The sequence below is a fragment of the Talpa occidentalis genome, unplaced genomic scaffold (genome assembly GCF_014898055.3).
Source record: "Talpa occidentalis isolate TD23 unplaced genomic scaffold, MPIMG_talOcc4v2.1, whole genome shotgun sequence".
NCBI lineage: Eukaryota > Metazoa > Chordata > Mammalia > Eulipotyphla > Talpidae > Talpa > Talpa occidentalis.
The window spans coordinates 142,475,883-142,500,946 of record NW_026555331.1 but is presented as its reverse complement, the minus strand read 5'-3'; the positions used below and the strand labels follow the sequence as shown (position 1 = coordinate 142,500,946).

The window sequence follows — 25,064 nt, the reverse complement described above, 5'->3', positions numbered from 1 at the left end:
TTACTATTTCAGCCCTCATTACTCTACCTGAATGAGGATGGGGTAAAAATTTGAGCATGAATTAAAGACTGACATTCTCCACAGATCATCTCTGACTCCAAAATGACCATCTGAGTTTAAGAATGTTGTGGAATCCCTCAAATTTATGATTGGTGGTGGAATCTCCTAGGGACTCACTCAGAGTATGTGAGTGGGCCCCTTGGCCTGTAACTATTAGGAGACCTAATAGTTAAGTCTTTTCATCTGTAAAGTCAGATAAATAATAATTCATCCATCCGTATATCCATCTGTCCACCCACCCACCCACCCATCCAAACAACCACCCTCACACACATCCATCCATCCATCCATCCATCCATCCACCTAATAGATAACATGGAGGCACAGGGAATACAGCAACAAATAAAGCAGACAAAAGTCCTGTTCTCATAGAGTTTACATTCTATTGGGTAGAAACAGAACATGCATGTGAGCAAACAATAAGTAAAATATGTAATACGTTAGATAAAAAATGCTATGGAAAAAAAACAGAGAAGGGGTATGGGAAATGCTGGAGGAGAAGGAAGGATTTTAATACAGAGGTCTCGCTGAGATGATAAATGAGCGAAGACCTAAAGAACACGAGGCAGGGTATCCAGACAATGGGAATAGCAAGAGCAGAGGCTCTGGGGTGCAAATTCAGAGGTAACTCCAAAGACTTGACTTATGTCTTAATAATTTTGGTGTCTACCAACTTCCCTATCTTATCAGGAGTCTGATTCTGAGCCTAGAAAGGGCTGAATGGCTTCATTAAAAATGTTGAAGAATGAAAAACTTCTGTGGAATTTCTGGGAACATTTTCTCTCCTGACAACAAATGAGCAAAATCAGAGTGCATTGAAGTTAAAATAAAATGTAATCAAATGCCACTGCCAAGAATATTCAGACTATTTCTTTCCTAAAGCCGAAAGGTCAGTTGAATGAAAATAGTTTCAAGTGGAATTGTTAGTGTTTCTTGATTTAACTTTCCTGGTAGGTATGTAAACAGATGAGTTGTGTTGAATCTTTGTTATTTTTTAAATATTCAAGTCTTCTCTGATTATAACAGTGAATGTCCTATTGTAAAAAATTTGAAATTCATGTAAGAGAATGACAAAAGCACAAGGCTCTTGTCACCACATAACAGAAAAAATAAAACTGTTAACACCCTCCCCCCTGCATCTCTGGCCTGTACCCCAGCTCTTGTATGCATAAATAAATAAATCTTTAAAAAAAAAGATTTTCCTTTTAAGTTTTCTGATTAGCTGAAATAGCTTGTTTTAATAGGCAGTTTTTGTTGCCACTATGAACAATTTCATTGACCAATTTTCAGCTACCAACTTTTCTTTTGATTTTTCTAAGATTTTTCTTACTGATTTGAATAAGCTCTTTCAATCATAAAAAAAAAAATCACTAATCAGTTTTCTGTCTTATTCGTGGCAAATGATCTTTCCCAAGTTTCCTTACTGCCTTTTTTTGGGGTGGGCATATTTTTTATGTTTACAATTTGCATTTTTATAGTCATGCATGCTCATTATTAAAGCAAAAAAAAAAGGTCCATATTCAAAAATGTTCACTGTGGAGGACCCCTTCAAATTTTACTGAAAATGCTTTTTTATGGGAGCCTCTCTTCAATCTGTACTCCTTTCAATGCTGTGCTTTAAAATGAAATCCCAAATAATACAATAAAATGGGTTTAAAATTTTCACCATGTAAAATGCAATTATTTCTAGGTTAATGAATGGCTAAAGCAGACCTGTGCACTCGGGCCTTATGGAATATGGCTGAAAGATCCAGGTCCCTTGCGGGCCCCGCTAGTTTGGCAACTGTTTGCAGAAATTCAGTGCAGTCATGGGCCACTTCAGCCCAGGATTGGTTCTGAGTCTTGCCTCATTAGGCAATTTTGTTATTGTGTGAACATCACAGCATACAATCACACAAACCGAGACGGTGTATCATTCAACACACTTACGCTGTCTACAGGGACCGCTGGTGCATACATGGTCAACTGAGATGTGATTTGTGGTTGCAGGTCTGTACTCATGGGGTGAATCTGGTCCTGAGGCTTCCTAGGCCTTGCAGGAGCAGGGCCTCCCAGACCTCCTGGTTTACTGGTTCCCATTTCTCCAACCCAGCCCTGCACAATGGGTGGAGAGACACATGTGGGCATGAGGATCTACTCCCACACCCTCTACTCACCACCAACAGCTGTTTGCTCTGCTCCGTCTCACCCTCCTCCCTCTCCCAGATATCCCCTCTGTCTAAGATTAAGCAAGTTCCTACGTAATCACAGAATAGAAAGAACTCATTTAACACATCTGCAGTGTGGACCTTAGATTCTCTTCCCATTGTGGTGGCTGTGGGTTTGGATGATGACTAGTGTGGCTTTATTCCCAACAATACAAAAGTAGTGAGCAAACTCTAGGATGCAGTCTTTGTATTTGTTGGATTTGTGAGACTGGGGATGCAGAGGCCTGCTAAGTCCCCATCACTTAGTTGTAATGTGGAAAATAAAATCAGAACTACATGGGAATCTATTTTCATTATACAGCATTTCTCCGTATCATTTTTTAAAAATTTACCTCTCTTTGGTTAAATTCAAGTAAATCCCCTAAAATGGTCACATAATTCTTTGATAGGAACCTAATCTTTCTCTCCTCTACTCTAAGATTTTTAATGAAGGAAATCATAAGCACAATCATAATCACAATCTTCAAAGCTCATAAAGCAATCCCATAAATTATTTATGAATGTGTCAGTGAATGGTAAAGATATAGCGGTGTGGGTAGGAAATGTGTCTGTCATGGTCCAACCAAGAGAGCAGACAGCACCCTAAGATCTTTCAAGCTGGGCTCTTAATTCAAAGAATCAGTTGCCCTGTGATGGAAGAGCTGGGCTATCAAATGGGAGAACAGGTGAGGTGACTCAGGTGAGCAGCTGCTGGAAGAGACTGGCAGCCTTCCGCATGGAGGACATATGAGGGCACCATGTTTCCTAATCCCAGAAGTCATGCCATCCAATAAGAGCCAATCACAGTGCAGGCTACCTGGCAAGAGCCGAGACCACAGAGGAAAGGTGACTCCCACTGATGACGCCACTCAAGGTGGAGAGAGAGAGAGAAACCTTTGGCTTCTCCCTTCTCCTATTACGCAATCTTCTAACAGTAGAGTAAGCCCTCACTCAACATCCCAGCGGGCTCTTGGAAGCTGTGACTTGAATCAAATGATGTCCAGCAAAACCAGGTCCTTAAATCACGTAGGCAAGGACTTTCCCCCTTATCAATGTTACAGTGAATCAACCGCAAATGAAAGGACACTCAAGGATCCCTGCACCTCTCCTGGAGCCCTCCCAGCTGGGGCCCATCGGGCTAGAAGACCGGGAACTGCAGTTCCAGTGTCCCACTGTACAGCATAGAGGAGGGTAAGGGCTGGGGCAAGTAGATCCATGACTAGCCAAGGGAAGAGGCAGCACCTCACCAACTTGCGGATGAGACCCTCCACTGCGGTGGTAGCCATTTATTTGGTTAATAATTTTTTAAGCTTGAAGTCTATATGGCAGAGTGTTAGCATTTGTTAAAATTTGTTTTTTTTTTTAAGAGGAGTTTATGTTTTAATAGGTACACACAGCATTTATTGATTTATTTATTTATTTATTTATTTATTGCATAGAACTGGGGTACAGGCCAGAGGTGTGTGAAGGGGGGTGGGTTAGGTTGAGAGGATTCACCAGAGACAGAGTGGGGAGCAGAACAGGCAGATCTACTGAAATACACCGCTGAGGGGAGCAGCGGGTGAGACAGGAGAGGTCTGTTATGCCATGTGGGTAGCTCCCTGGCCGGGGATCCAACTCAGGCCATAGAGATGATAGTGCTGAGACTTAACCCCTAGGCTACCAGGGAGGCCCATGTTTTTTAAATTTGTAAGGTCAAATGCTCATTTTGTTATTTGTACATTTCTACATAATTATATTATTCCATAAGAAAAAATTATTATAGAAAATAAAGAAATATTCCAGTTTAATGGCAATGTAAACATTTTTCTATTCAGACTCACCTAGCAACTTTGCTTATTCAGACTTGCCTGTCTCTCCCACCCCATTCCCAGAAATTCACACCCCACACCTCTCCTTCAAGGCATCTTTGTGGATCTTGCAGGTTCTGCCACCGCTGGGCCAGAGGCTTTGGCACGACAGCGTGCCAGAGACAGGGTGGAAGAATGTGGAGGAGAAAGGCAAGCAGGGAAGGTCCCAGGAGGCCCCGGAGGAAGAGGACAAGCCATCTGAGCTCTTCTAGATCCTGTCTGCCTTCCAATCCAGGCTCAGTCACTTCCAACCTGGGTGTCCTTGAGGGGGTTCCTTGCCCCCCCATTCCTCTGTCCTCTTCTGTGACATGTGAATACAACAGCCTCCCTCTAAGGGTGGCTGCAGGATCCAAGGAGCAAACACATTCAAAAACACTTCAAATAGCACTGGCACAGAGTGAACTCACTACATGTTGATTATTTTTTTTTTTTCTTTATTGTTTTTAAATCTTTGCATCCTCACAGTTAACACAGTTCCTTGTGATCAGGTGAAGGATTAGCTGCTCCTGGTAGAACATACTGCTCTACATACAACAATGTAAAGGCTCTGGCTTTTAGAATCTATGATTTCTGGTAAACTTGGTTAACATAGGATTGTGGTGAAAAACAACAGTGTGATTTTACCAGGATCTCAGCTTCAGTATTCAGCGTGGAAGGGGAATTCATCCAAATGAGACATGCTGCAGGAAAGCAAGCAGAAAGAGGAATACAGAACATTAAACTCTGGTTGAAAAGGTATCCTTATGTGGCCTCCCTGGTGGCGCAAGGGGTTAAGTCGCAGCACTATGAAGCTATCCGCAGCCACTGCAGCATGAGTTCGATCCCTGGCCAGGGAGCTACCTACATGGCGCGGCAGACCTCTCCTGTCTTGTCCGCTGCTCCCCTCAGCAGTGTATTTCAGTCAGTCTGCTGTTCTGTTCCCCACTCTGTCTCTGGTGAATCCTCTCACCTCCCCCCCACCCCACACCTCTGGCCTGTACCCCAGCTCTTGTATGCATAAATAAATAAATCTTTAAAAAAAAAAAAAGAATAGGTATGCTTATCTAGTGTGTTCTATGGTCTTTCTGTTTTCTCAGCCTCCTTCCTCCAAGATTCTATAAGGACACAAGAAGGGGGGGGGGGTCCCACGTCAACTTTCCATCAAGCTGATCTGAAAGGTGTGCTTGGGAAGGAGGGTAGACAAGAAGTGAGCAGGGACCAGAATATGCTTGTAAAGAAAATTGGTGATAAGCCTGGTGCTAAGCAAAGCATTAAGTGCCTTTTACGTATTTGCTCTCATTCTCACAAGACTATGTGTGTGGTGGGGGAGGAGCCGTGGGCGGGGGGGGGGGGGGGAGGGCGGATATCAATAGAACAGTTTGAGACTATTGTGAGCATTAATAATACATGCAAAGGGCTAGCATGCCCGGTACATTCTCAGTTAACACACAATAGAGGTTAGCTGTAAATGCCAATGTTGTGAATAAAGAAACCAACTTGGAAATTTAGGAAATCTACCCAAGGTCATGTGGCTACCGTAAGTGGAAGAAGTGGAATTTGAACTAGGCAAATATACTCCTGAGCCCGATGGTCTTCATTGGAAGGGTGCGTAGAGAAGTACTTTCATCTCCAGAAAGGTCATATTTTATGCCTGACCTTTTGTTATGTCCTTTTCATTCCAAGTAGTTGCTGTTTTGCTGTCCTCTCCGACAAAGTTAGCACATGTGAGATGTGAAAAGGCTGTGTGGGATGGATATGTAATAACATAAAGTGCCAACAGCGTTTGAGATATGGAAATAGTTTTTTTTTAATTTTAAGAAATTATTATTATTATTTTTTAAAAACTGTGGAAGACAATCAAGTTGTCTTGATTAAGTTAAACTGGGAACCTGGCAGTCCCAACCGCCACAGCTCACCTTCCCAAAGACAAATATCTTTGAAATTTAATCAGACAAAGTAATCAGTATTGATGAAATATTAATAGATCATTTAGAACCATCACTTAACAGGAATGATTACCTTTTCTCAAATGCTTATTAAAGATTTAAATAATTTAAGGTGAAGTTGCTCCCCCCCCCTTTTTATGAGGCATTTGATTTTATAGCAAAGATCTACAGAGAACTCATACAACTCAACAAAAGAAAAATAACCCAATCAAGAAATGGACAGAAGAAATAAGTAGGCACATCTCCAAAGGTGACATACAGATGGCCAAGAGGAACATGAAAAAATATTCATCACTAACCATCAGGGAAATGCAAATTAAAACTCACTACCTCACACTTGTGAGAATGGCCCACATTATAAAGACCAAAATTAACAAGTGCTGACAAGAGTGTTGAGAAAAGGAAACCCTCTTACACTGTTGATAGAACTGTAGATTGGTCCAGACCCCATGGGAAACAGTACAGATGTTTCTTAAAAGATTAAAAGTGAATCTGCCATACAACTCAGCAATTCCACTCCTAGTTATCTACCTAAAGAATATAAAAACACTAACTGAAAGGGATATATGCACTTCTATGTACATTGCAGTACTATTTACAATAGCCAAGTTATGGAAACAACCTAAGTGCCCAAATACAGATGAGTGGATCAGGAAGATGTGGTATGGGAATACCACAAGGGAATACCACTCAGCTATCAAAAAAGATAAATTCTTGCCATTTGTGGCAACATGGGTGGAGCTGGAGGGTACTGTGCTAAGTGAAAAAAGACCAAATGAGAAAGCCATACCAGATGGTGCCACTTGAATGTGGAATATAGAGAAATCAAATAAAGCATCAGTTAAAGCTGAACTAAGAACTAACCAGAACCCCAGGTAAATGAGGTTGGGAGGCTAAGGTGTACCCGCATCTGCATAAACCAGCAAACTACAGAACCCATAATGCCTTACATGTCTCACTGTTTCCTTTTAAAACATAAGTCTATCATCTTTCTCCACTTGCTCATAATCTCCAATGGTGTCGCAGCTGTCTCTAAACTAAAACCAAATCCTTTCCCTGACCTGTTCCACTTGGCATGCTCTGAGCCCCAGTCACCTATCTAACCTCATTGCCTCTCATTCATCTGCTCCGGTCCTACTGGCCTCCTTCTTTGAAGCCTCTAAACATAATCCCACCTCAGGGTTTTTGCATTTACTGTTTTCACTGCCTAGAATGTTCTTCCCCAGATAACCACAAGGCCCATTCTCACTTCCTTCTCATTTCTGCTCAACTGTCACCTTATCAGCAAAGCTTCCCCAGACTCACCCTGTTTAAAGTATCAATTCCACCACATTTGCCTCTTTCTACTGACTTTATTTCACTCTATTTTTCTGTCTAGCTTTTCTTACTATTGACATATATTTTGATTTATTTTTGCATTCCCTCGATAGAGAAGTTAGAATAGAACAGAATAGAGAAGCCAGATAATATCATCTGACTATTTTGTTTGTCAGTTGTAGGATTCATTCTTAATTGTCATATGTATTTTGAATTAACTTCTTCTGTTCTTCCTTCCTAGAATGTAAGCCTGTGAAGGCAGGAACTTTGTCTAGTGTAATATCCCAAGTGTTTAGAAAGTGTCTGGCACATAGTAGATGCTTAGTAAATATTTATTGCGTGAAGGAATGAATGTTTCTCTCTTAAAATTCTAGTTCTAGGGGTCTCCCCTGGTGACATAGCAGTTGAGCGCTGGGCTGCGAAGCTGCCAGCAGCTTCTGCAGTGCCGTGTTGATCCCTGGCCACCAGCAAGGGTCCCACATGGCGTGCAGACCTCTCCTGCCGCCCGCTGCTCCCCTCAGCAGTGTACTTCACCAGTCTGCCTGTTCTTTTCCCTGCTCTGGCTCTGGTGAATTCTCTCACCCTCCCATGCTTACTGTACCCAGTGCTGTTATAGGGCAGCCCTGATACAAAACGGGGTGCCTGAATGTGGGTCCTCACCTGCGTGCTTAAAAGGACTTATCAATGCTCTACTGCAGGCACACATGAAAGGTTCATAAAAGGTTTATTTACAAGGGAAGGGGAAATGAGGAAATGTACAGCTCGGGGAGAAAAATGGGAGAAAAAGTTTTAAATGTGTCCTACCTGATCCGTCCATCTGGAATCCCAAATGGCACTCTGAGAGCTGGCTGCGAGCCAGGAGGTGAGCAACAGAGTGAGAGAGCCCAAGGCCCACGTGTTTGGTTTTTATACCCAACCTGGCTGCTTAACCCCACCCTCAGGTCCCAGCCACCTTCCCTTTGGTGGTGACGGGATTTGTCTTTCACAATGTCTTGATGGCTTTGGTCTGGAGTGGGGGTGGAGTCCACAAAGCCTGTATGGGATTAGCTCAGGACATCCTTTCCCCCTAACAATTCCCCCCCTTTCACTTTTTGTCACCATTTATGGTGACCAATGCAAGGAATGTTACTTTGGGCTGGTCAACCGCGGTGTAACTTGGAAACCATGCTGGGCGCCAAACTGTTATAGGGCAGCCCCAATACAAAACGGGGTGCCTGAATGTGGGTCCTCACCCGCGCGCTTAGAAGAACTTATCAATGCTCTACTGCAGGCACACACGAAAGGTTAATAAAAGGTTTATTTACAAGGGAAAGGCAAATGAGGAAATGTACAGCTCAGGAAAAAAAAATGATAAAAAAGTTTTAAATGCATCCTACCCAATCCGCCGATCTGGAATCCCAAATGGCACTCTGAGAGCTGGCCACAAACCAGGAGCTGTGAAGCCAGGAGGCGAGCGACAGAGCGAGAACCCAAGGCCCATGTGTTTGGTTTTTATACCCAACCTGGCTGCTTAACTCCACCCTCAGGTCCCAGCCACCTTCCCTTTGGTGGTGATGGGATTTGTCTTTCCCAATGTCTTAATGACTTTGGTCTGGAATGGGGGTGGAGTCCACAAAGCGTGTATGGGATTAGCTCAAAACATCCTTTCCCCCTAACAGTGCTTGTATAAATAAATAAATCTTTTAAAAAAAAATTCTAGCTCTACACCCAGAATTTCAGATAGTACACAGTAAATTGGGGCTGTGTCTTTCCTCATGATTCCTGCATGCCCCAATTACAATTTTCAAAATTGACTCCCCTCCTCGTTACCATGACCCAGTGCCACTTACTACTGTGTGTCGCATAACCGCCAGTTCCTGTTGAAGCTGAAGATGGTCGCCATCTCCTCATCACTCAACTGAAAGTCAAACACCTGGAAAAGCAAGAATCCCAAACATGATCTCCATCCACTCTGGCCAGGAAAGAGGTTCTCTCCATAGCACCACTGGCCACACGTATTTCTCTCACTCTGTCACTGGCTATGAATTTGGCTCTATGTGAGGTCTTATGGAAAGACTGCAGCATTTATTGGGTCTAGTGTCACAAAGGGGAGGACAGCAGGCCCACAGGCATTATGCTGGGTATGCACATGAGTGCTCCCTAGTGGACTTATGGGCTCTTCCAGAAAGACTGGGCTTCAAGCGCTACTCACACCTCCTCTGCTGCTGGGAGTGTTTAGGCCAGGACAGTTGGCTTTGGGGTATGGACCATGGCTCACATGCTCAGGGGCAACCACAGTTCATCTCTCTTTGGTGGAGAGAGGCACAGCTGGGCTCAGTCTGTCAGAACATCACTGGCTGCTCCCCCAGCACATCCTTGGCCCACAGGATCTCAGCTCTACTGAGGTCAATTTCCTGCCTGAGAGGTGAGAGGTTGGTGGGGAGAAGGTGGGGCCCACAGACAGCACAAGGCTGGGATGAGTAGCCTGGTGAGAGAGTCCCCTCTCCACCGAGGAAAACCAGGGCCAGAATCTTACCTTAAAGTTCTCAATGATGCGTGCTGGGGTCACAGACTTGGGGATCGCGACCACATTCCTCTGGATGAGGAACCGGATCAGAATCTGCACAGAAAGGGACATCGTGTTTCCACTTACCCAAGAACCACTCCCTCTGCTGAAAGAAATGCCTGTATCTTTAGTAGTAACAACAGCCAATATTGACTATGCCCTTTCACAATACGTAGATGCATGCATGAAGATGATCACCATGGCTACTGATGGAGGTAAGGATAGAGAAGTTGGGAAGGAGGTGCCACAAGACCAGAAACCTGGCTCACGCCATGAAGGGAGCTAGAGGAGGAGGCAGAAGTGATTAACACAGTATCTCCCTTAATCCTCACCACACCCTATGATTTCCCTATTAATAAACAAAGAAAGTGACTTGGGGCAGTGTTTGGGGTCATAGGGCTGACAAGAAGTGGAAATGGGACCTGGACCCCAATCTCTCTGCTCCAAAAGCTTGAGCTTATCGCTGGTGGGGGTGAGGCGAGGGGAGCTCAGGAAGCTGTCGGACAGATGCTATCCATGTTTCAACACCAACTGTTTTATTTCCTGAAAGTCCAAACAGTGGATTTTCTTTCTTATTTTCTTCCTCTTTGAGGAGATAAATAGGCAACGCAAGGAATGAAATACAAGACTGATTTGCTGGGGCTAAAAACCCAAAACCCACCAAGCAAACAAGCAAGTGAGCATGTTGTACCTGAGCTGAGGTCTTTTTGTGCTTTGCAGCAATCTCCTTAATCTTGGGGTCCTCCAGTAGGGAAGGTTCATCTGGCTTGGCCCTGGAGGTAGAGAGATGGCTGATGTGGATGATCATCTTGGGCTACTGATGGAGGTAAGGATAGAAAAGCTGGAAAGGAGGTGTCACAAGAACAGAAACCTGGCTCACACCATGCAGGGAGCTGGAGGAGAAGGTAGAAGTGATTAGCACAGTCAATAAACCAGCTCTGGGAACCAAAACTCCTAGGAGCCAAGGCACAGACCCAAGCAAAGAGTCAGATGCTATTAGTGTCATAGGGCGCCGATGGAGGTGAAGATATGGAGATCAAGGCCATTGTAGAATCTCCAGTCCCTTTCAAATTCTACATAGTTACCCAAAATCAACAGCAAACAAACCACTCCAGGAAGGAGTGAGCCCCTCCCAAGGAGAATATTATCTCAGTGCAATCTCTGTTCAGGCATGGGGCAACAGGCCTTCTGCCCACCTGTGCCTATGCAGGTGCTCATTTTCACCAACTCTCTGTCCCTCCACAGGGCAGCAGCCTTCCTGCTTGCCCGTGACCTGTGTCCATGCCAGGTCTTCTCCTCCCTGACCTCCTTCCACAGAGGAAGCTCCCCTCAAGTCCGCCTGCCTGTTGACCATGCAGGTCTCTCTCAGCAAATCTGTCCCTTTCGGGGAAGCTCTTTCTGTCTGCTTGTGTCTATGCAAGTGTCCTTTATTCTTCTCTCCCTTTTATAATGAACCTGCCCTTTTGGATTTAACCAACGTCTCTGTGTCGTGGAGAATCTCATCTGGGAAACTGGCCAGTGCCGCTGAAAGGGAAGCTCTGGTAAAACTTCTTTTCAGAGTGACCCCAAGGACCCCACTCTTTGAACCCAACAACTCCAAAAATGACTTCGTCTTCCATATGGAGGAATATTGCCTCCAATTGTAAGAGGGTGGTCCCCAGGAAAGGGGGAGGTTCCAGGTTCCCTGCCCCACCCAAGGAAGGGTGGAGCTGAGCAGGAAGAGAAGCGGCAGAAGAGACTGAGGAAGGAAGCAGGATGGAGCCAGGAGACCTGGAGGAGGCGCATGGAGCCTAGAGACACGTGAAGAAACTGCGCTTGTCTTTTGGTCGTGGACGGGGTGACACAGATGTGGGTGAGACCCGTGGGGAGGTGACCATGGCAGCTTTTATCTTGATGTTGATTTTGCTCTTTTCCTTCTGGGCTTGTCCAGTTGTTTGTGACCCTTTTCTGTGGGTCCCCAGTGGAAGGTGCTTTAGACTTACGGCAGGCTTTGGGGCCTTGTTCTGGGCCAATCCCATTTGGATGGACTTTTACCCACGAGGGGACGGGTAACTTTGGGTGCTTCATTTAGAAACTAGATTCTTTGCCTTACCTGTATTGTTTCCTAATTAAAGTTCCTTCCCATTAAAGTCTCCTATGTTTTGTGTTGATGCAGCGGATGGCAGAACCCATTTAGAATAGGCAGGTTTGCGGGGCTTGGGCTGCCCCTCTCCCTGTCCTATAACACAATGACTGTCCTAGTCTTCATGTGGGAGACAAGGCAGGTGGACCTGAAAACTTTGTGTCTTACCTGTGTGCCCACCCTCGGCATTTGGCAAAGGCTGGCCGAGTGCTGGCAGCAGAACAGGGGTATTCCCAGAGCTTTAGGCATGTTGCTGTTTTGTTTTCTTTTAATTCCTTTCCTCCCACCCCACACCTCCCCACTGATTGCATGAGCCAGGCACATTGCCTTAGGCATTTTCCTTTTTGATGACTTAGAGTTTCATACCAACACTAACCAATTTGAAAATAATTTTATAAGAGCATCAAAGATCACTTAGAAGCCTTACCAAGGTCTGTCCGGGGACCCCAGAGGACTATAAGCAGTGACAGCAATGCCCTTGGACTGACAGTACTGGATCAGTTTCTCCTGCGTGAGGTATGGGTGGCACTCGACCTGCAAGAGCAAACAACCCCCATCACTAGGCAAGCGAGTGAATTGCTCAGAGAGAGCATTCTCCACGTGAAAAAGATCACCAAGCAAAGGCCAAACACCACCCACGGCGAGTCTTGCTAAAGCAGACCCCAAGACCAGCTCACAAAATGTCCCGGTAACTGACCCTGAGGTGAGACGCAGCACATGACATTGAATTTGCTTTTGGGGCTAGACCCTTAAGAAGTAATGGGGCTAGACCCTTAACCTTTGTGGCAGAACAGAATTTACCTGGTTAGTCACTGGCTTGTGCTTCAGTCCAGGTTTGTTCAAGAGTCTTTCAATCTGCAGGTGGTTGAAGTTGGAGACCCCAATGGCTTTCACCAGCCCCTCATCCACAAGGTCCTCCATGACCTGACATAGAAAGGAACACTGTGGGCATGTCTAGAGGTTACAGGGACCCCACTGGGATGGGTCCTTTCCTTGGGAGAGGAAAATCACTGAAAGGAAGTTCCAATTCAGCCAATGGATGTCCACCGAGGGTTAGTTCTACACACCCCCACCCCCCAACCCCAATGAAACTAAAGTTCATTCTTCACAATTAAAAGTAAAGATTTTATCTGCTTGATGTTTTCCCCTCACCCAAACCTGGGTGACCTGGGTTAGCTCCAGGAAAGGCCACAGCATGTGAAGAAGCATTACTTGCCTGGGTTCTGGGCCACTCTGTCCCATAGAAATCATGGGTTGGTTTGCAGTAATATCAAAGTCACTGGGAAAGATCATGCAGACTTGCTCTGGCAGGGGCACCCAACCTGGCAGGTGGCTGAAATTTAGCAACCATTCATTTACCAAACCATCATCCCTAGTACAGAAACTGTAACAGGGTGGTCCCCAGGAAAGGGGGAGGTTCCCTGCTCCACCCAAGGGAGGGTGGAGCTGAGCAGGGAGAGGAGAAGCTGCAGAAGAGACTGAGGAAGGAAGCAGGATGGAGCCAGGAGACCTGGAGGAGGCACGTGGAGCCCAGAGACACGTGAAGAAACTGCGCTTGTCTTTTGGTCATGGACTGGGTGACATGTGGGTGTGATCCATGGGGAGGTGACAATGGCAGCTTTTATCTTGATGTTGATTTTGCTCTTTTCTCTCCAGAATTGTCTGGTTGTTTCTGACCCTTTTCTGTGGGTCCCCACTGGAAGATGCTTTATACTTGTGGCAGGCTTTGGGGCCTTGCTCTGGGCCATTCCCATATGGATGGACTTTTACCCACGAGGGGACGGGTAACTTTGGGTGCTTCATTTAGAAACTAGACTCTTTGCCTTACCTGTATTGTTTCCTAGTTTTATTAAAGTTCCTTCCCATTAAAGTCTCATATGTTTTGTGTTGATGCGGTGGATGGCAGAACCCATTTAGAATAGGCAGGTTTGCAGGGTTTGGGCTGCCCCTCTCCCTGTCCTATAACAAAACCATATGGACCCCAAAGAAAGGTATCTTTTCATACATTTTAGCCTCAAGGAGTACTTTTCTGCATTTGCCCAAAAATATCATCTGGGTTGATCAGCAGCCCCAAATTCTATGTGATTTTATTAATTTATTACATGCCCAGACCCTGCCCGGGAGTCTTCAGGATATAGCAGTAAACAATGCGTTTCCATCTTCTGAGAACCCAGTGAATATCTGGGTTTCCTTTTGGGGAACAGTTACTACACTGAGGTGCCTCAAATAATTTGACATAAGTGTGGTGCTGAGATTCAGGAAGGTCAAGGAGGAAGGCCCACAGCTGTCTGGGGAGATTTTATGGGTGAAGTGTAGACTGGGACTCAAGTAACTTGGTGAGAAGAGATTAAACAACAGAGCTGGTGTGGGAGGAAAGAAGTAGCAAATGCTTCAGGGCAGGTAAGAGCGAGAAGTGTTGAGTGGATACTTCTTTCAATGGTTCTCAAACTTGGATGCAATTTAGAATCACTTGAGAGTTTTAAAATATACTAATGCTGGGAATTTAACCCCCTGCCCCAGAGTTTCTTACAAATATTGTTTAAAAATGAACAATGATGTAAAAAATAAAAAATAAAAACAAACAAATAAATAAATAAATATAAAACCTCAAAAACAAAAATAAACTAAGTCGTTCTGGGATGTAGCCTTGGCTTGGAGATAATTTTTTAACTACTTCAGTGATTTTAATGCATAGTCAAAGTTGAGAACCACTGGTGTAGATGATCTAGGTCTTCACGGTGGGCAAAGTTTAGAACTGATGAGATCATTTGCCTGAGGTGAAATGCCCAATTCACCAAGTGAGTATATACAAGTTTCTGTGTGTCATGGATGTGTTGTACTTGGGTGTACAATGTATCTTGAGTTTTTTCCTCCCATCTATTGTAGGATAGTCAAGGTTTCTGCTGAGCTGGGTGTGATTCCACATGAACATCTCCACCTACATGCTCAATCCTGCCTCTGATGCTGATCATCTAAACCTTTAAAAGCCTTCCAAATCTTTTATTAAGCATTTTATCTCAAATCCTTTCAAAGGCTAAAGAAAGCACGGTGAAAATCAGTGTACTTTTTGCAGAGAACAAGGACATAATAATCACATTTAATCCCATCCTAAGAGCTAGTGTGAAAAATACTGTGGAAGCCATGCTTCCACAAAATATTGTGGAGGTATGCTATTCTTCACCTTTCAAAAAGCATAATTCCTAAGATATTTCAGAGGTCTTGTCTTACAAGGATAATAAACTTAACAGAGCTCTCTCATCAAATTTAATACCAAGGTCGAATCTGCTGAAATCTTAGGCAATGTAAGCTATGTCATAGGTACTGCCACAACTTTCATTCTTACGAATATAAAAAACAGTTACTGTATTGAGTCCATGTACATAAATCATTATATTGATCATTAATTTATCACTCCTGAGATTTTTCTCTACAAGGAGGCCATTTGTGGCAGGAAAAGAAATATGTCGATCTTCTTTTACAGTTAAGTACTAGAATTAAGTTTCATTTTATAGCTACCATCTTGTCACCAGCAAAAGGAAGGCAGTAACTTCTGTTGAAGGGTCAGGCATAATAATTTTTGTAGTGAATATATCAAACAAGTACTTAAGACTATGTACTTGGATAATGAATGACTTGTGTGGTCATTGAGACGCAGAATATATAAATCTTAAATAAAATTCTATTTTTCAACTGCATTAGAATCCTCTTTCCAGTACATGAGTTCAACCAGCTCATGACTTGTACAGAAATGATGATCTGTGACATTTAACCATGAATTTATATATAATTATACAATTAACATAATGGAATGTATGACAGATGAATGCCTTCTTAAGATTTCCCCAAGAGTATTTGATATACTTCTATGTATAATCTCTTGCTCATGAGCTATAATTTCAATAATTTATTATTTAGTATGCTGAATTACACAATACATTGCTCTTTTCTTGTGGCTAATTTGACCTGTAGAACATAACTCCAAATGACATAGCCTTGTAGAGTAAATCCAGTGATAACACTGAAGGTCTTTATCAGGACTACAGCGTTTTGGACTTTTTCTCCCTTTTTCGTAGAACCCAGAGAGCCTCATAACAGTTTACACATCTACTCATGGAAATCCAGGTAACTTTCTCCATACTTCCTTTTAAGAGGCTTCTGTTGCTACTAAGCAAGTTTAATGACCTACCTGCCAAAGGTAATTCCCTTCCAACTCTGCTAATATCACAATTACATAATGATGACTTTTTGGCTTATCACCCATTCCCTCAGTTAGCAAATCAATTTTACTATCTAAATTGTCTTATGGCTGGTTGTTAAATTTCGAAACAGCAATGGGCCTCCCCAGTGGCGCAGCAGTTGAGCCCTGGGCTGCGAAGCTGCAGCGCCAGTTCGATCCCCGCCGATAGGCGAGGGTCCCACATGGAGCACAGATCTCTCCTGCCGCCCGCTGCTCCCCTCAGCAGTGTATTGTCAGTCTGCCTGTTCTGTTCCCTGCTCTGGCTCTGGTGAATTCTCTCACCCTCCCATGCTTCTGACTGTACCCAGTGCTTGTATTAAATAAATAAATAAAATCTTTTTAAATAAATAAATAAATAAATAAATTTCAAAACAGCAAGAATGTTGTACTTACAGATAAATACCTTTGGACAATGCCAAGAAAATTATGTTTAATTTAATCATATTGATGGTAAGCTCTTCAGAAAGTAAAGACTTAATGTCCAGTTGATTTAATGTCAAAGACTTAATGTCAACAAACTCATAACTGCAAGCAATAGTACACCCAAAATGGGAAAAATGCCTTTCACTCTTGGACTTGTCACTATTCATTTATAACTTTCATTCACTTTATTCTCTACTAGTATTTATAAGAAGTTACAGTGATTTCAGAAAAATTTATCTGAGAAACATCTTCATCCCTTCATTCAGTTTGGAATAGGAATTATGCAGAATGGGTTATTACTGCATCTGAAAAGTGGGGCATTCATATCCTCTGGTATATGAGCTAGTGTATTCACTGTGTACCAAGTGTCATGTGAGGAATTTGAGTGGTTTGGTGGTTAGACTTTGGTGATGGATAGACCCAAACCCAGGCCTGCCACAAAGGTAACAGTCACCAGCCTCCTAGTTCTCAATTTTTTTGCTTGTAAATGGGGATGGTAATGGTACCGGCCTCATAGGGCTGAATGACTAAAGTCCATTGCACAGATGGACTTTAGACATTAGCTTCTTTAATCTTTAAATGACCACTTCCTAAAAGATACTGATTTATAACATTGTAAGATTTTTTTTTTAAGTGAAACTGAACCAAGGAGTCAATAAGTCAAATAACACCGATGTCACTCAGCTAATAAAAACCACACAGACCCAGGGCAATACCTGTCTTCCAAATCTCTCTCCTAGGCTTCACAATAGCATATGTCTTTCAAATTGAGATAGATTCTATTTCCAGTCTCATCTGAGGAGTCAGTCTGAGCCCTTGAACACATTGGTATTCAATGGACCCCCAAACCAAAGATGATGATGTAATTAAATAGCATCAAGTACCTGGCTTGTTCACACTGGGGTACACCCTTGGGATGGCTGAAGGGAAGTTTTCACTCACAGCACACTGAGAAGAGAAGAAGATAGAACTTACCTCCCAGGCATCCAAGAAGTTTCCTTTACCGGGGAGGACAATGCCTTTATCATCTTTGGGTAAAAATTGCTTTCCAGCCTGTGAATGCAGAACAGAATGCTTAGGACATTGCACATCTGAACACCTGATTTTGAAAAATGAGGTTTCAGGATCCTAACTCATGCTAAACACCCTCAAACACATATACATTTTTTTCAAGCTCAGGAATATAAACTTCAGTTTTAAAAAAATCTAAATCTATCCAATATATAAAAATTTGTGTAATTTAGAAACTGCTGGATTGACTTTGAAATCTATTGTTAGCCATTCCAAAAGCCACCATCACCAGCATGGGCATTCACAGCACACACCTTGATCCCTTGTACACTTGAGGAAACCTTCAATTTCCAAACTACCTGGTAAGGATTCACTTCCAGGGGCCTCCCTGGTAGTGCAAGGGGTTAAGACGCAGCACTGTGAAGCTGTCCACAGTCACTGGAGAATGAGTTCGATCCCTGGGCAAGGGAGGTGACCCACATGGTGCAACAGACCTCTCCTGAGTCTCCTGCTGCTCCCCTTAGCAGTATATTTCAGTCAGTCTGCCTGTTCTGTCCCCAACTCTGTCTCTGGTGAATCCTCTCACCCCCACACACCTCTGGCCTGTACCTCAGTTCTTGTATGCATAAATAAATAAATCTTTAGAAAAAAGAAAGGATTCATTTACAAAGGAGTGGTTTACTGGAAAAGTTACCAGCCAACTTTTATTCTTGAAGCATCAGGAACCTTAGAGTTGAGAATGGCCCCCCATCATCACCTCACTGGTCGGGAGGTGAGAAAACTGGGCTTTCGGGCCCCTCCCATCACTCAGAAGCAGTGAGAGAGGAGCTCCTAAGCCAGGAGTGTTGTTTCTTTAGTCAGGACTGGCTACCTCCTCCATACCTGGGCTTTTTTCCAAGAAGGCACTCCCGGGGCATGCTTTTGTTAACAAGACAAAAAAGTTGAGCCTTTTCTGAAATGTCATTATGTAAGAGTTCCTCTGGGAGGGCACCCCTTGGCATGGAATCAGAATAATGGTGGAGGGAGGTTGCACCTTACCTGGACTGTGAGGAGTCATAGTTTCTCTCAGAAAAATCTAGAAAAAATCTAGGCAGGTGGACATCTCAACAGCTACACATGGTGCAGCCTCCCTTCCAGGCCAAAGCCTTTGTACTCCATTGTCTCCTTGGGATACCCTACAGTTCAAGTCTCCAGGGGCAAGACTTGCTTCAGCCCACCCCAACCTCCGGTCATGGCCTCCATACTATTTTCAACACCTGCTTGGGAAGTGAAGATTGGGACAAGGTGTAGCTCAAACCTGTAATGCCTGAGGCCAGTGAATAAGGTAGATGTCCAGATAGTCCAGTTTCAGATCCTGGAGTGTCTTCTGAAAGGCTTTCTTCACGAGAGGTCTCTCAAAGAAGGTAGGCCATAGCTGCAAAGTGCAAAGGGTAGGGAATCAAGACCTGGGGAGTTCTTCTGCTTGTTCTCCCTGCTGTTTGACTGATGCCTTGAATTTCTAATGGAAGGCAAAGACGATTTATAGCATGTTGCACCAGGCAACACAACACTGATTAAAAAAAAAAAAAATGGGAGTTGTGGAGCAGTCTACATAATGTAGGATGCTGCTGAAGAGAAAACTCCTGGCCTTTTTATTGATAGAATAATTACACAGCATCAGTTGTGAGGAGAAGGAGGCCAAAAAGAAAAGGGAGAGGTGAACTAGAAAACGTGCTTTATCACCTACAGTGTCATGGGTTGTGAGGATCCCCCCCAGTCATACCTTGTGAAGCCTAGCCTTCCCAGAGTGATCAAGCTTTAAGCTTTTGGTTGATTTTAAAATCACCTTGTAAGGTTTGGCTCTGACTGATTGACCTCATATAGGAATGCAGAACTGTGGATAACGAAAATTGCAGCCGAACAGGCCGCTTAGGATTTGCAGACTCACAGTAGTCAAGTCAATTGAGATGCAAGATTCAGATCTACAAGATCACCTGGTGCTCAGCCAGCCAATGACATTTCTTAAGTGTTGAACACAGGTAATTTATTCTGTTGGTTACTCTGTGAGGACAGGAAGCATGTCTAGCTTCTAAATCTCAATCATCCTTAAGCATATGGTCCTCTGTTTGTACTCCCACATCCCCAAACCTAGAGGCCCCAAGTGATGGCTCAATAAAGAGTTTATCCAGACTCCACTACTGCAAGCTGTGAGGCCTATTTGCTCCTTCGGATGATACATGAGTTCTCCAAATATCTGTAACTAGTGATTTTCAGCAAGGTAATTATAAGACTTCACCCTCTCACCCAAACAACCCTTTTTTTAAAACATAAAATATTTGTAACTGACCCTTTACTACACAGAACTGAATGACAGTCATAAGTGACAATAAAAAACACTCCCACTATTTTCCAAAATATCCCCTGACTGAGAACCTCTGGGACACAGCTTTTGAGAACACAGTGCTAAAAGGTGGGGTTTGGGACCATTCTGCATTGTACCCTTAGCCTTTGAATTGTCATGGAACAGGTGGATCCCACTTATGGGGCGCAGGGAGATCAAGGGCACCACTATGCTTAACAGAGCCATCCCCACCAGGGTAAAAACAACTGGGGGGCGAGGGGCAGTACAGAGATACCTCCACATACCAATGGCCTAGAGAGGACATGCTTGTGTCCAAAGATGGCATAAAGGCAACAATAAAGAGGGCTGGGAGAAGTGATGTGAGTTACTTCGAGGAAAGGTTTGCAGAATTCTGGGTGCTTCTGTCAGAAGTCCCAGTACTTCTGCCTGCCTTGAAGTGCAATCCTCCCATCCAATGAGCCCTCCACACCTTGCTGACAATGAACAGGTCCTCCCTTTTCACCGCCTTCTCTTGAATCTTCTCCTGGATGGCCTCCCCCACCTCTTTCTCGTTCTCATAGACGTAGGCGCAGTCAATATGGCGGTATCCTGCATCAATGGCCGCTTTCACGGCCTCTTTGACTTTGCCTGGGGGAGACTTCAAGGAAGAAGAAAAGACCATCACAAACCCTTATTCCCAGACCATCTGGAATAGGATCTCTGACACAGCCCAGCTCTTCCAGACCTAGACTCCACACCAGGGAGGAAGCGCACTTGAGAAAACTTTTCACAAGTGAGCGAAGGAAAGTGAATTGGTTTTAGGACGAAAGCCTCATGTCCAAGCCTGGCTAAAAAAGCCATTTGCTTCTAAATCTAGGTCTACTCTCCAGCCTGGGGATGTCCCCAGGGTGTGGAAGACACAGATGGCTTCTACTGCAACCCTTTCTAAGGACCAGGCTGAAGGCGAGATTCTAAAATAACCTAGAGAAACTCTCAGAAGAAAAGTGGTCCTTACAGCAGAAGTGCAGACTCATCCCGCCAGGTGTGTGGCCTGAGCAGAGCACATAATTGCCCTTGACCTTGCTGCCTGTTGGAAACAGTGACCATTCAGCCTGGCGTGGTCATTGTGTAACTGCCACACGAAGGGATAGTGGGTACAAACCACTATGTAACTACCGTTCAGAAAAAGGAGAAATAGAAAACGTTGTAAGAATAATTTGTTTTGTCCTTTTAAGGCAAGAATAGAGAGGGGGAAATATGAGAAATTCCACATTCTGTCTAATCTAGACAAATCAAACAATAAAAAATAGAGCACTTAAATAGTGATTTTTCACAATTTTTTTAAACCTATTCTCTTTTGAATAAATATTCAGAAACCTGGGTGACACTCTACCACTGTACCCTGTTCTACCGTCACTGGGGAATATGTAATATCTAAAATGATACCATCCCTGAGTCTTCAGAAATGGTTCCTTTCCTAACCTTCACCTCTACTTAGGAAATTCTGAAAACAGTTTTTTTTTTTCCCATAAATTTATATGCATGAACAGATTCACTGATGGTGTGGAAGTGATGCTTTGTCACATCTGTCAAGTCAAAGTTCTGGTTTGGATTAAAATAACCCTGTTCCAGCAAAAGAAGCTGAAACAAAATCAAACTGGAATTGATCTGCTCACACCCTGGACCAAGAATGCTTTTAGGAATGACCAAGTCTTGGGACTAAGATGGTGAGGACATGGAATAGGACATTGGCAGAGGGAGCCGAGAAAAGGAGGAATCTTGTGGGGTTAGTCTCCACACCCCACCCCACCCAAAAGTCAGATAGGTTTTTCTCAGCAGGCCCAGAGAAGCCTCTAGTCACCTTGATATGAGAATTTAGGCTTAATCAAGGCCTCAGGAGCCTCAGGTGGTCCATTACCATTACTTAACAGTGGCACAGCGGTTGAGCGCTGGGTTGCAAGGCTGCCCGCAGCCTCTGTAGCACCAGTTCAATCCCCGGCTGCTCCCTGGCCACCGGAGGCGGGTCCCACATGGCGCGCAGACCTCTCCTGCCGCCCGCTGCTCCCCTCAGCAGTGTACTTTGGTCCTTCTGCCTGCTCTGCTCCCCGCTCTGACTCTGATGAATTCTCTCACCCTCCCGCGCTTCTGACTGTACCCAGTGCTTGTATAAACAAATAAATAAATAAATCTTTTAAAAAAAGAAAAGAAAAGAAAAGAATGGATTGAGAGCAGAGAGGGACCCTGCAGGCTAAGGGAAGCTTTCGTTCTTGCCCAAGGCCTTTATCCTTCCTAATCAAAGAGGAGATCAATATGTCCTAAGCTTCTGCCCTTTTTTTACTCAAAGAAGCTGTCACTGTTCCCCCTTTTATGACCCAGAAGAATGTAGTTTGGGGTCTCATCCAGTTCTGTGTTTATCTGTAAGCATGCTCTCGCTATCTAAGAATCTCATCTGTACTCTCAGAGTAAGGATGAAATCACCCCCTTCTTGTCTATCATGTAAAGTCTCTCCCTCTCTGTCCTTGAAAGCCCCAGGTCCTAAAATGCAAGATAAATATTCCTGATCCACTTTGTTTTTCTTTAAAATTTACAACCAGGTGAATTTTCCACATGCACATTATTAAATTCATTGTTTTTCCTTTGCTCACCCATCTGATGCTGTTTTGATTATTCCTCCAGCCCAAGAAGAACCCAGAAGGGTACTGGATGATTTATTTTACATCTGGACAAATTCAAAGACAGCTGCTGGTGTGAACACACTGTAAACGTTCTGGGAAAATGGCCTCTCCCTGGTCAGGTAGACCGGAGAGCAGGGTCATCTGCATGGACAAGAAGTCTGAAGCTAGAAGACATGCAAAATCTGATGCTTTCAGAGAAAGCTATTCTGCACCCCCACCAATGACTAAGGAGCCAGACCAAGAAGATCTAACCTTGGGGACCCAGGTAACTTAGAAGCAGAAGGCCCCTAATCAAAAGTAATTACAATTTTCAATTATCAGTGACTCACAGCTCCTATCTATTAAACTAAATTTTAACTTGTGTTTATAGAAACAGTTCTTGCAGAGTAAAATCTGTGGAACTGCATCCAGGGTTCAAATCCTCACTGTGATTAACATACTCTTTGTCTAACTATCTTTGAGATTTTTTTTTAAAAAGATTTATTTATTTATTTATACAAGCACTGGGTACAGTCAGAAGCGCGGGAGGGTGAGAGAATTCACCAGAGCCAGAGCAGGGAGCAGAGTAGGCAGAAGGACCGAAGTACACTGCTGAGGGGAGCAGCGGGAGGCAGGAGAGGTCTGCATGCCATGTGGGACCCTTGCCCGGTGGCCAGGGATCGAACTGGCGCTGCAGAGGCTGTGGACAGTTTCGCAACCCAGCGCTCAACCACTGTGCCACCGGGGAGGCCCTATCATTGAGATTTTATTTCCATTTAACACTGGTAACTAGTTAGGATGGTACTGTCATTATGGAAATAGTAAGAAAGCAGATGGAAAATGATGCGAAACATTTTAAATGCATCCTAAGATAGTTGCAGGCATCTTAACACAGGCGGCAGGCCTCATTGAACCTGGGAAACATCTTACTGGGTTTTGCAACACGCTGTTAGCACACGTGGTTGGGACCATCCCAGGTGGACAGTGTTCTCAGGTTACAGTGCACTGGCATCCCCTGGAATCTAGTTCCAGTGCTGATCCCAAACCAGGAGCCTGGAGAGGCTCTGCAGGCTTGAGCAGCTGAAATGCACCCACTACCACCACCTACTTCCCAGGAGCACCTACTTCCTTCCTAGAGCAAGGGGAGTGAAGGGGAAAAAGCTGCTGGGAGAGGAGCTGCCCTATAAATGGGTGTGTTTTTTTCAAGGCTAGCAACTACTTGCAATCTGAATCTGAAAGTGCTCACCAAGAATGCAAGAAGCCAGTCTTGGAACCTTGCAGTGTGGACCAGCCGTGAGAAAGGAAAGCAACCCTGGTCCTGGTTCTGGAACTCAACTCTCACTCACCCAACCTCTCCTATTGATGCAGAAGAGAAAATTGCCCCAAAGTCCCTGGAAGGGAACAGGTGTCCAAAGAGTAGCATATTTACCTGCCAGGTGCCCAGGCCCACGATGGGCATCTTGGCTTTGGTACTGAGCTCCACGAAGGTAGCCATGGTGGGGGCAGAATGGTTCTGTGCAGGCAAGTGATGTGTCCTATTTAATAGCCTGAGCCTAGATTCAGAGGGAGGAGCTAGAGGCTGGGGTGTGCCTGCATGAACAGGAAGCCTGCCAGCCTGTGTGAAGTCTGATTATGCTAATGAACTTGTCCAAAGTTCCAGCTATAAAAGGCACAGATTACTTTATGAGCATGACAAGAGATTTTGTGGCATTTCATTTTCTTTTGCTAGTTGAATAAATGGAAAACAAAAGCATGAGTGTGTTAATTTGATCCTATAAGTTGTTCAACATTTTTAAATTCTTCCCCCCTAGAGTATGCAAATACCTATGCATCTGCTGGACAAGGTCTTCAGGTGCTAATATTCTCCAGATATTATTTAGGATTATGTTTAATTATATGTTGCATTTAGAATGAATTTTTTAAATGCTTGTGTCTATAATAAACATTTGTTTATGTGTTGATAACTTACTTAATATTTGAAATGAACTTTTAAAGTGTTTGTGACTTCTTTTAAAAAAAGACATTGTGACGAAGAAAAGATATTTACTCAGGGGCTTCCCTGGTGGTGCAGGGTTTAAGTCTCAGTGCTATCAAGCTATCTCCAGCCACTGGGACACAAGTTTGATTCCCAGCCAGGGAGCTGACCCACATGGCACAGGAGACCTCTCCTGTCTCGCCCGCTGCTCCTCTCAGCAGTGTGTTTCAGTAGGTCTGCCTGTTCTGCTCCCCACTCTGTCTCCTCTCATTCCCTGCAACTCTGGCCTACACCCCAGAGTATGCATAAATACATAAAACAAATCTTTAAAAAAAAGATACACATTATAGAAAAGTTGGAAAATGTAGATTATTTATTTTATTTTTTTAATAATAAATTTTATTTTTATATTCCCTATACAATTGCAGCCCCCTTATTT

General features: G+C 43.9%; 1 protein-coding gene across 1 annotated transcript; it reads right to left on the bottom strand.

The window, feature by feature from the left end:
- Positions 1 to 4,509: 4,509 nt before the first annotated feature.
- LOC119247208 (aldo-keto reductase family 1 member B10-like) lies at positions 4,510 to 24,188 on the bottom strand. Its single transcript, XM_037513465.2, has 10 exons — positions 24,080 to 24,188; positions 20,487 to 20,654; positions 18,974 to 19,090; positions 17,641 to 17,718; positions 12,807 to 12,929; positions 12,433 to 12,539; positions 10,575 to 10,656; positions 9,854 to 9,937; positions 9,168 to 9,250; positions 4,510 to 4,776 (listed from the first exon to the last, which is right to left on the bottom strand). Exons 1-10 carry the CDS (start codon positions 24,143 to 24,145, stop codon positions 4,734 to 4,736), a joined length of 951 nt encoding a protein of 316 aa, XP_037369362.1. The 5' UTR covers positions 24,146 to 24,188; the 3' UTR covers positions 4,510 to 4,733.
- Positions 24,189 to 25,064: the final 876 nt, after the last annotated feature.

Coding starts and splice junctions, on each gene's coding strand:
- LOC119247208 (XM_037513465.2), bottom strand. CDS start 24,145: ATGGCTACCTTCGTGGAGCTCAGTACCAAAGCCAAGATGCCCATCGTG. Junction 17,719..18,973: donor ACTGGCCTCAGGCATTACAG/GTTTGAGCTACA, acceptor CTGCATTCACAG/GCTGGAAAGCAATTTTTACC. Junction 9,938..10,574: donor ACAAAAAGACCTCAGCTCAG/GTACAACATGCT, acceptor CTTTCTGTGCAG/ATTCTGATCCGGTTCCTCAT.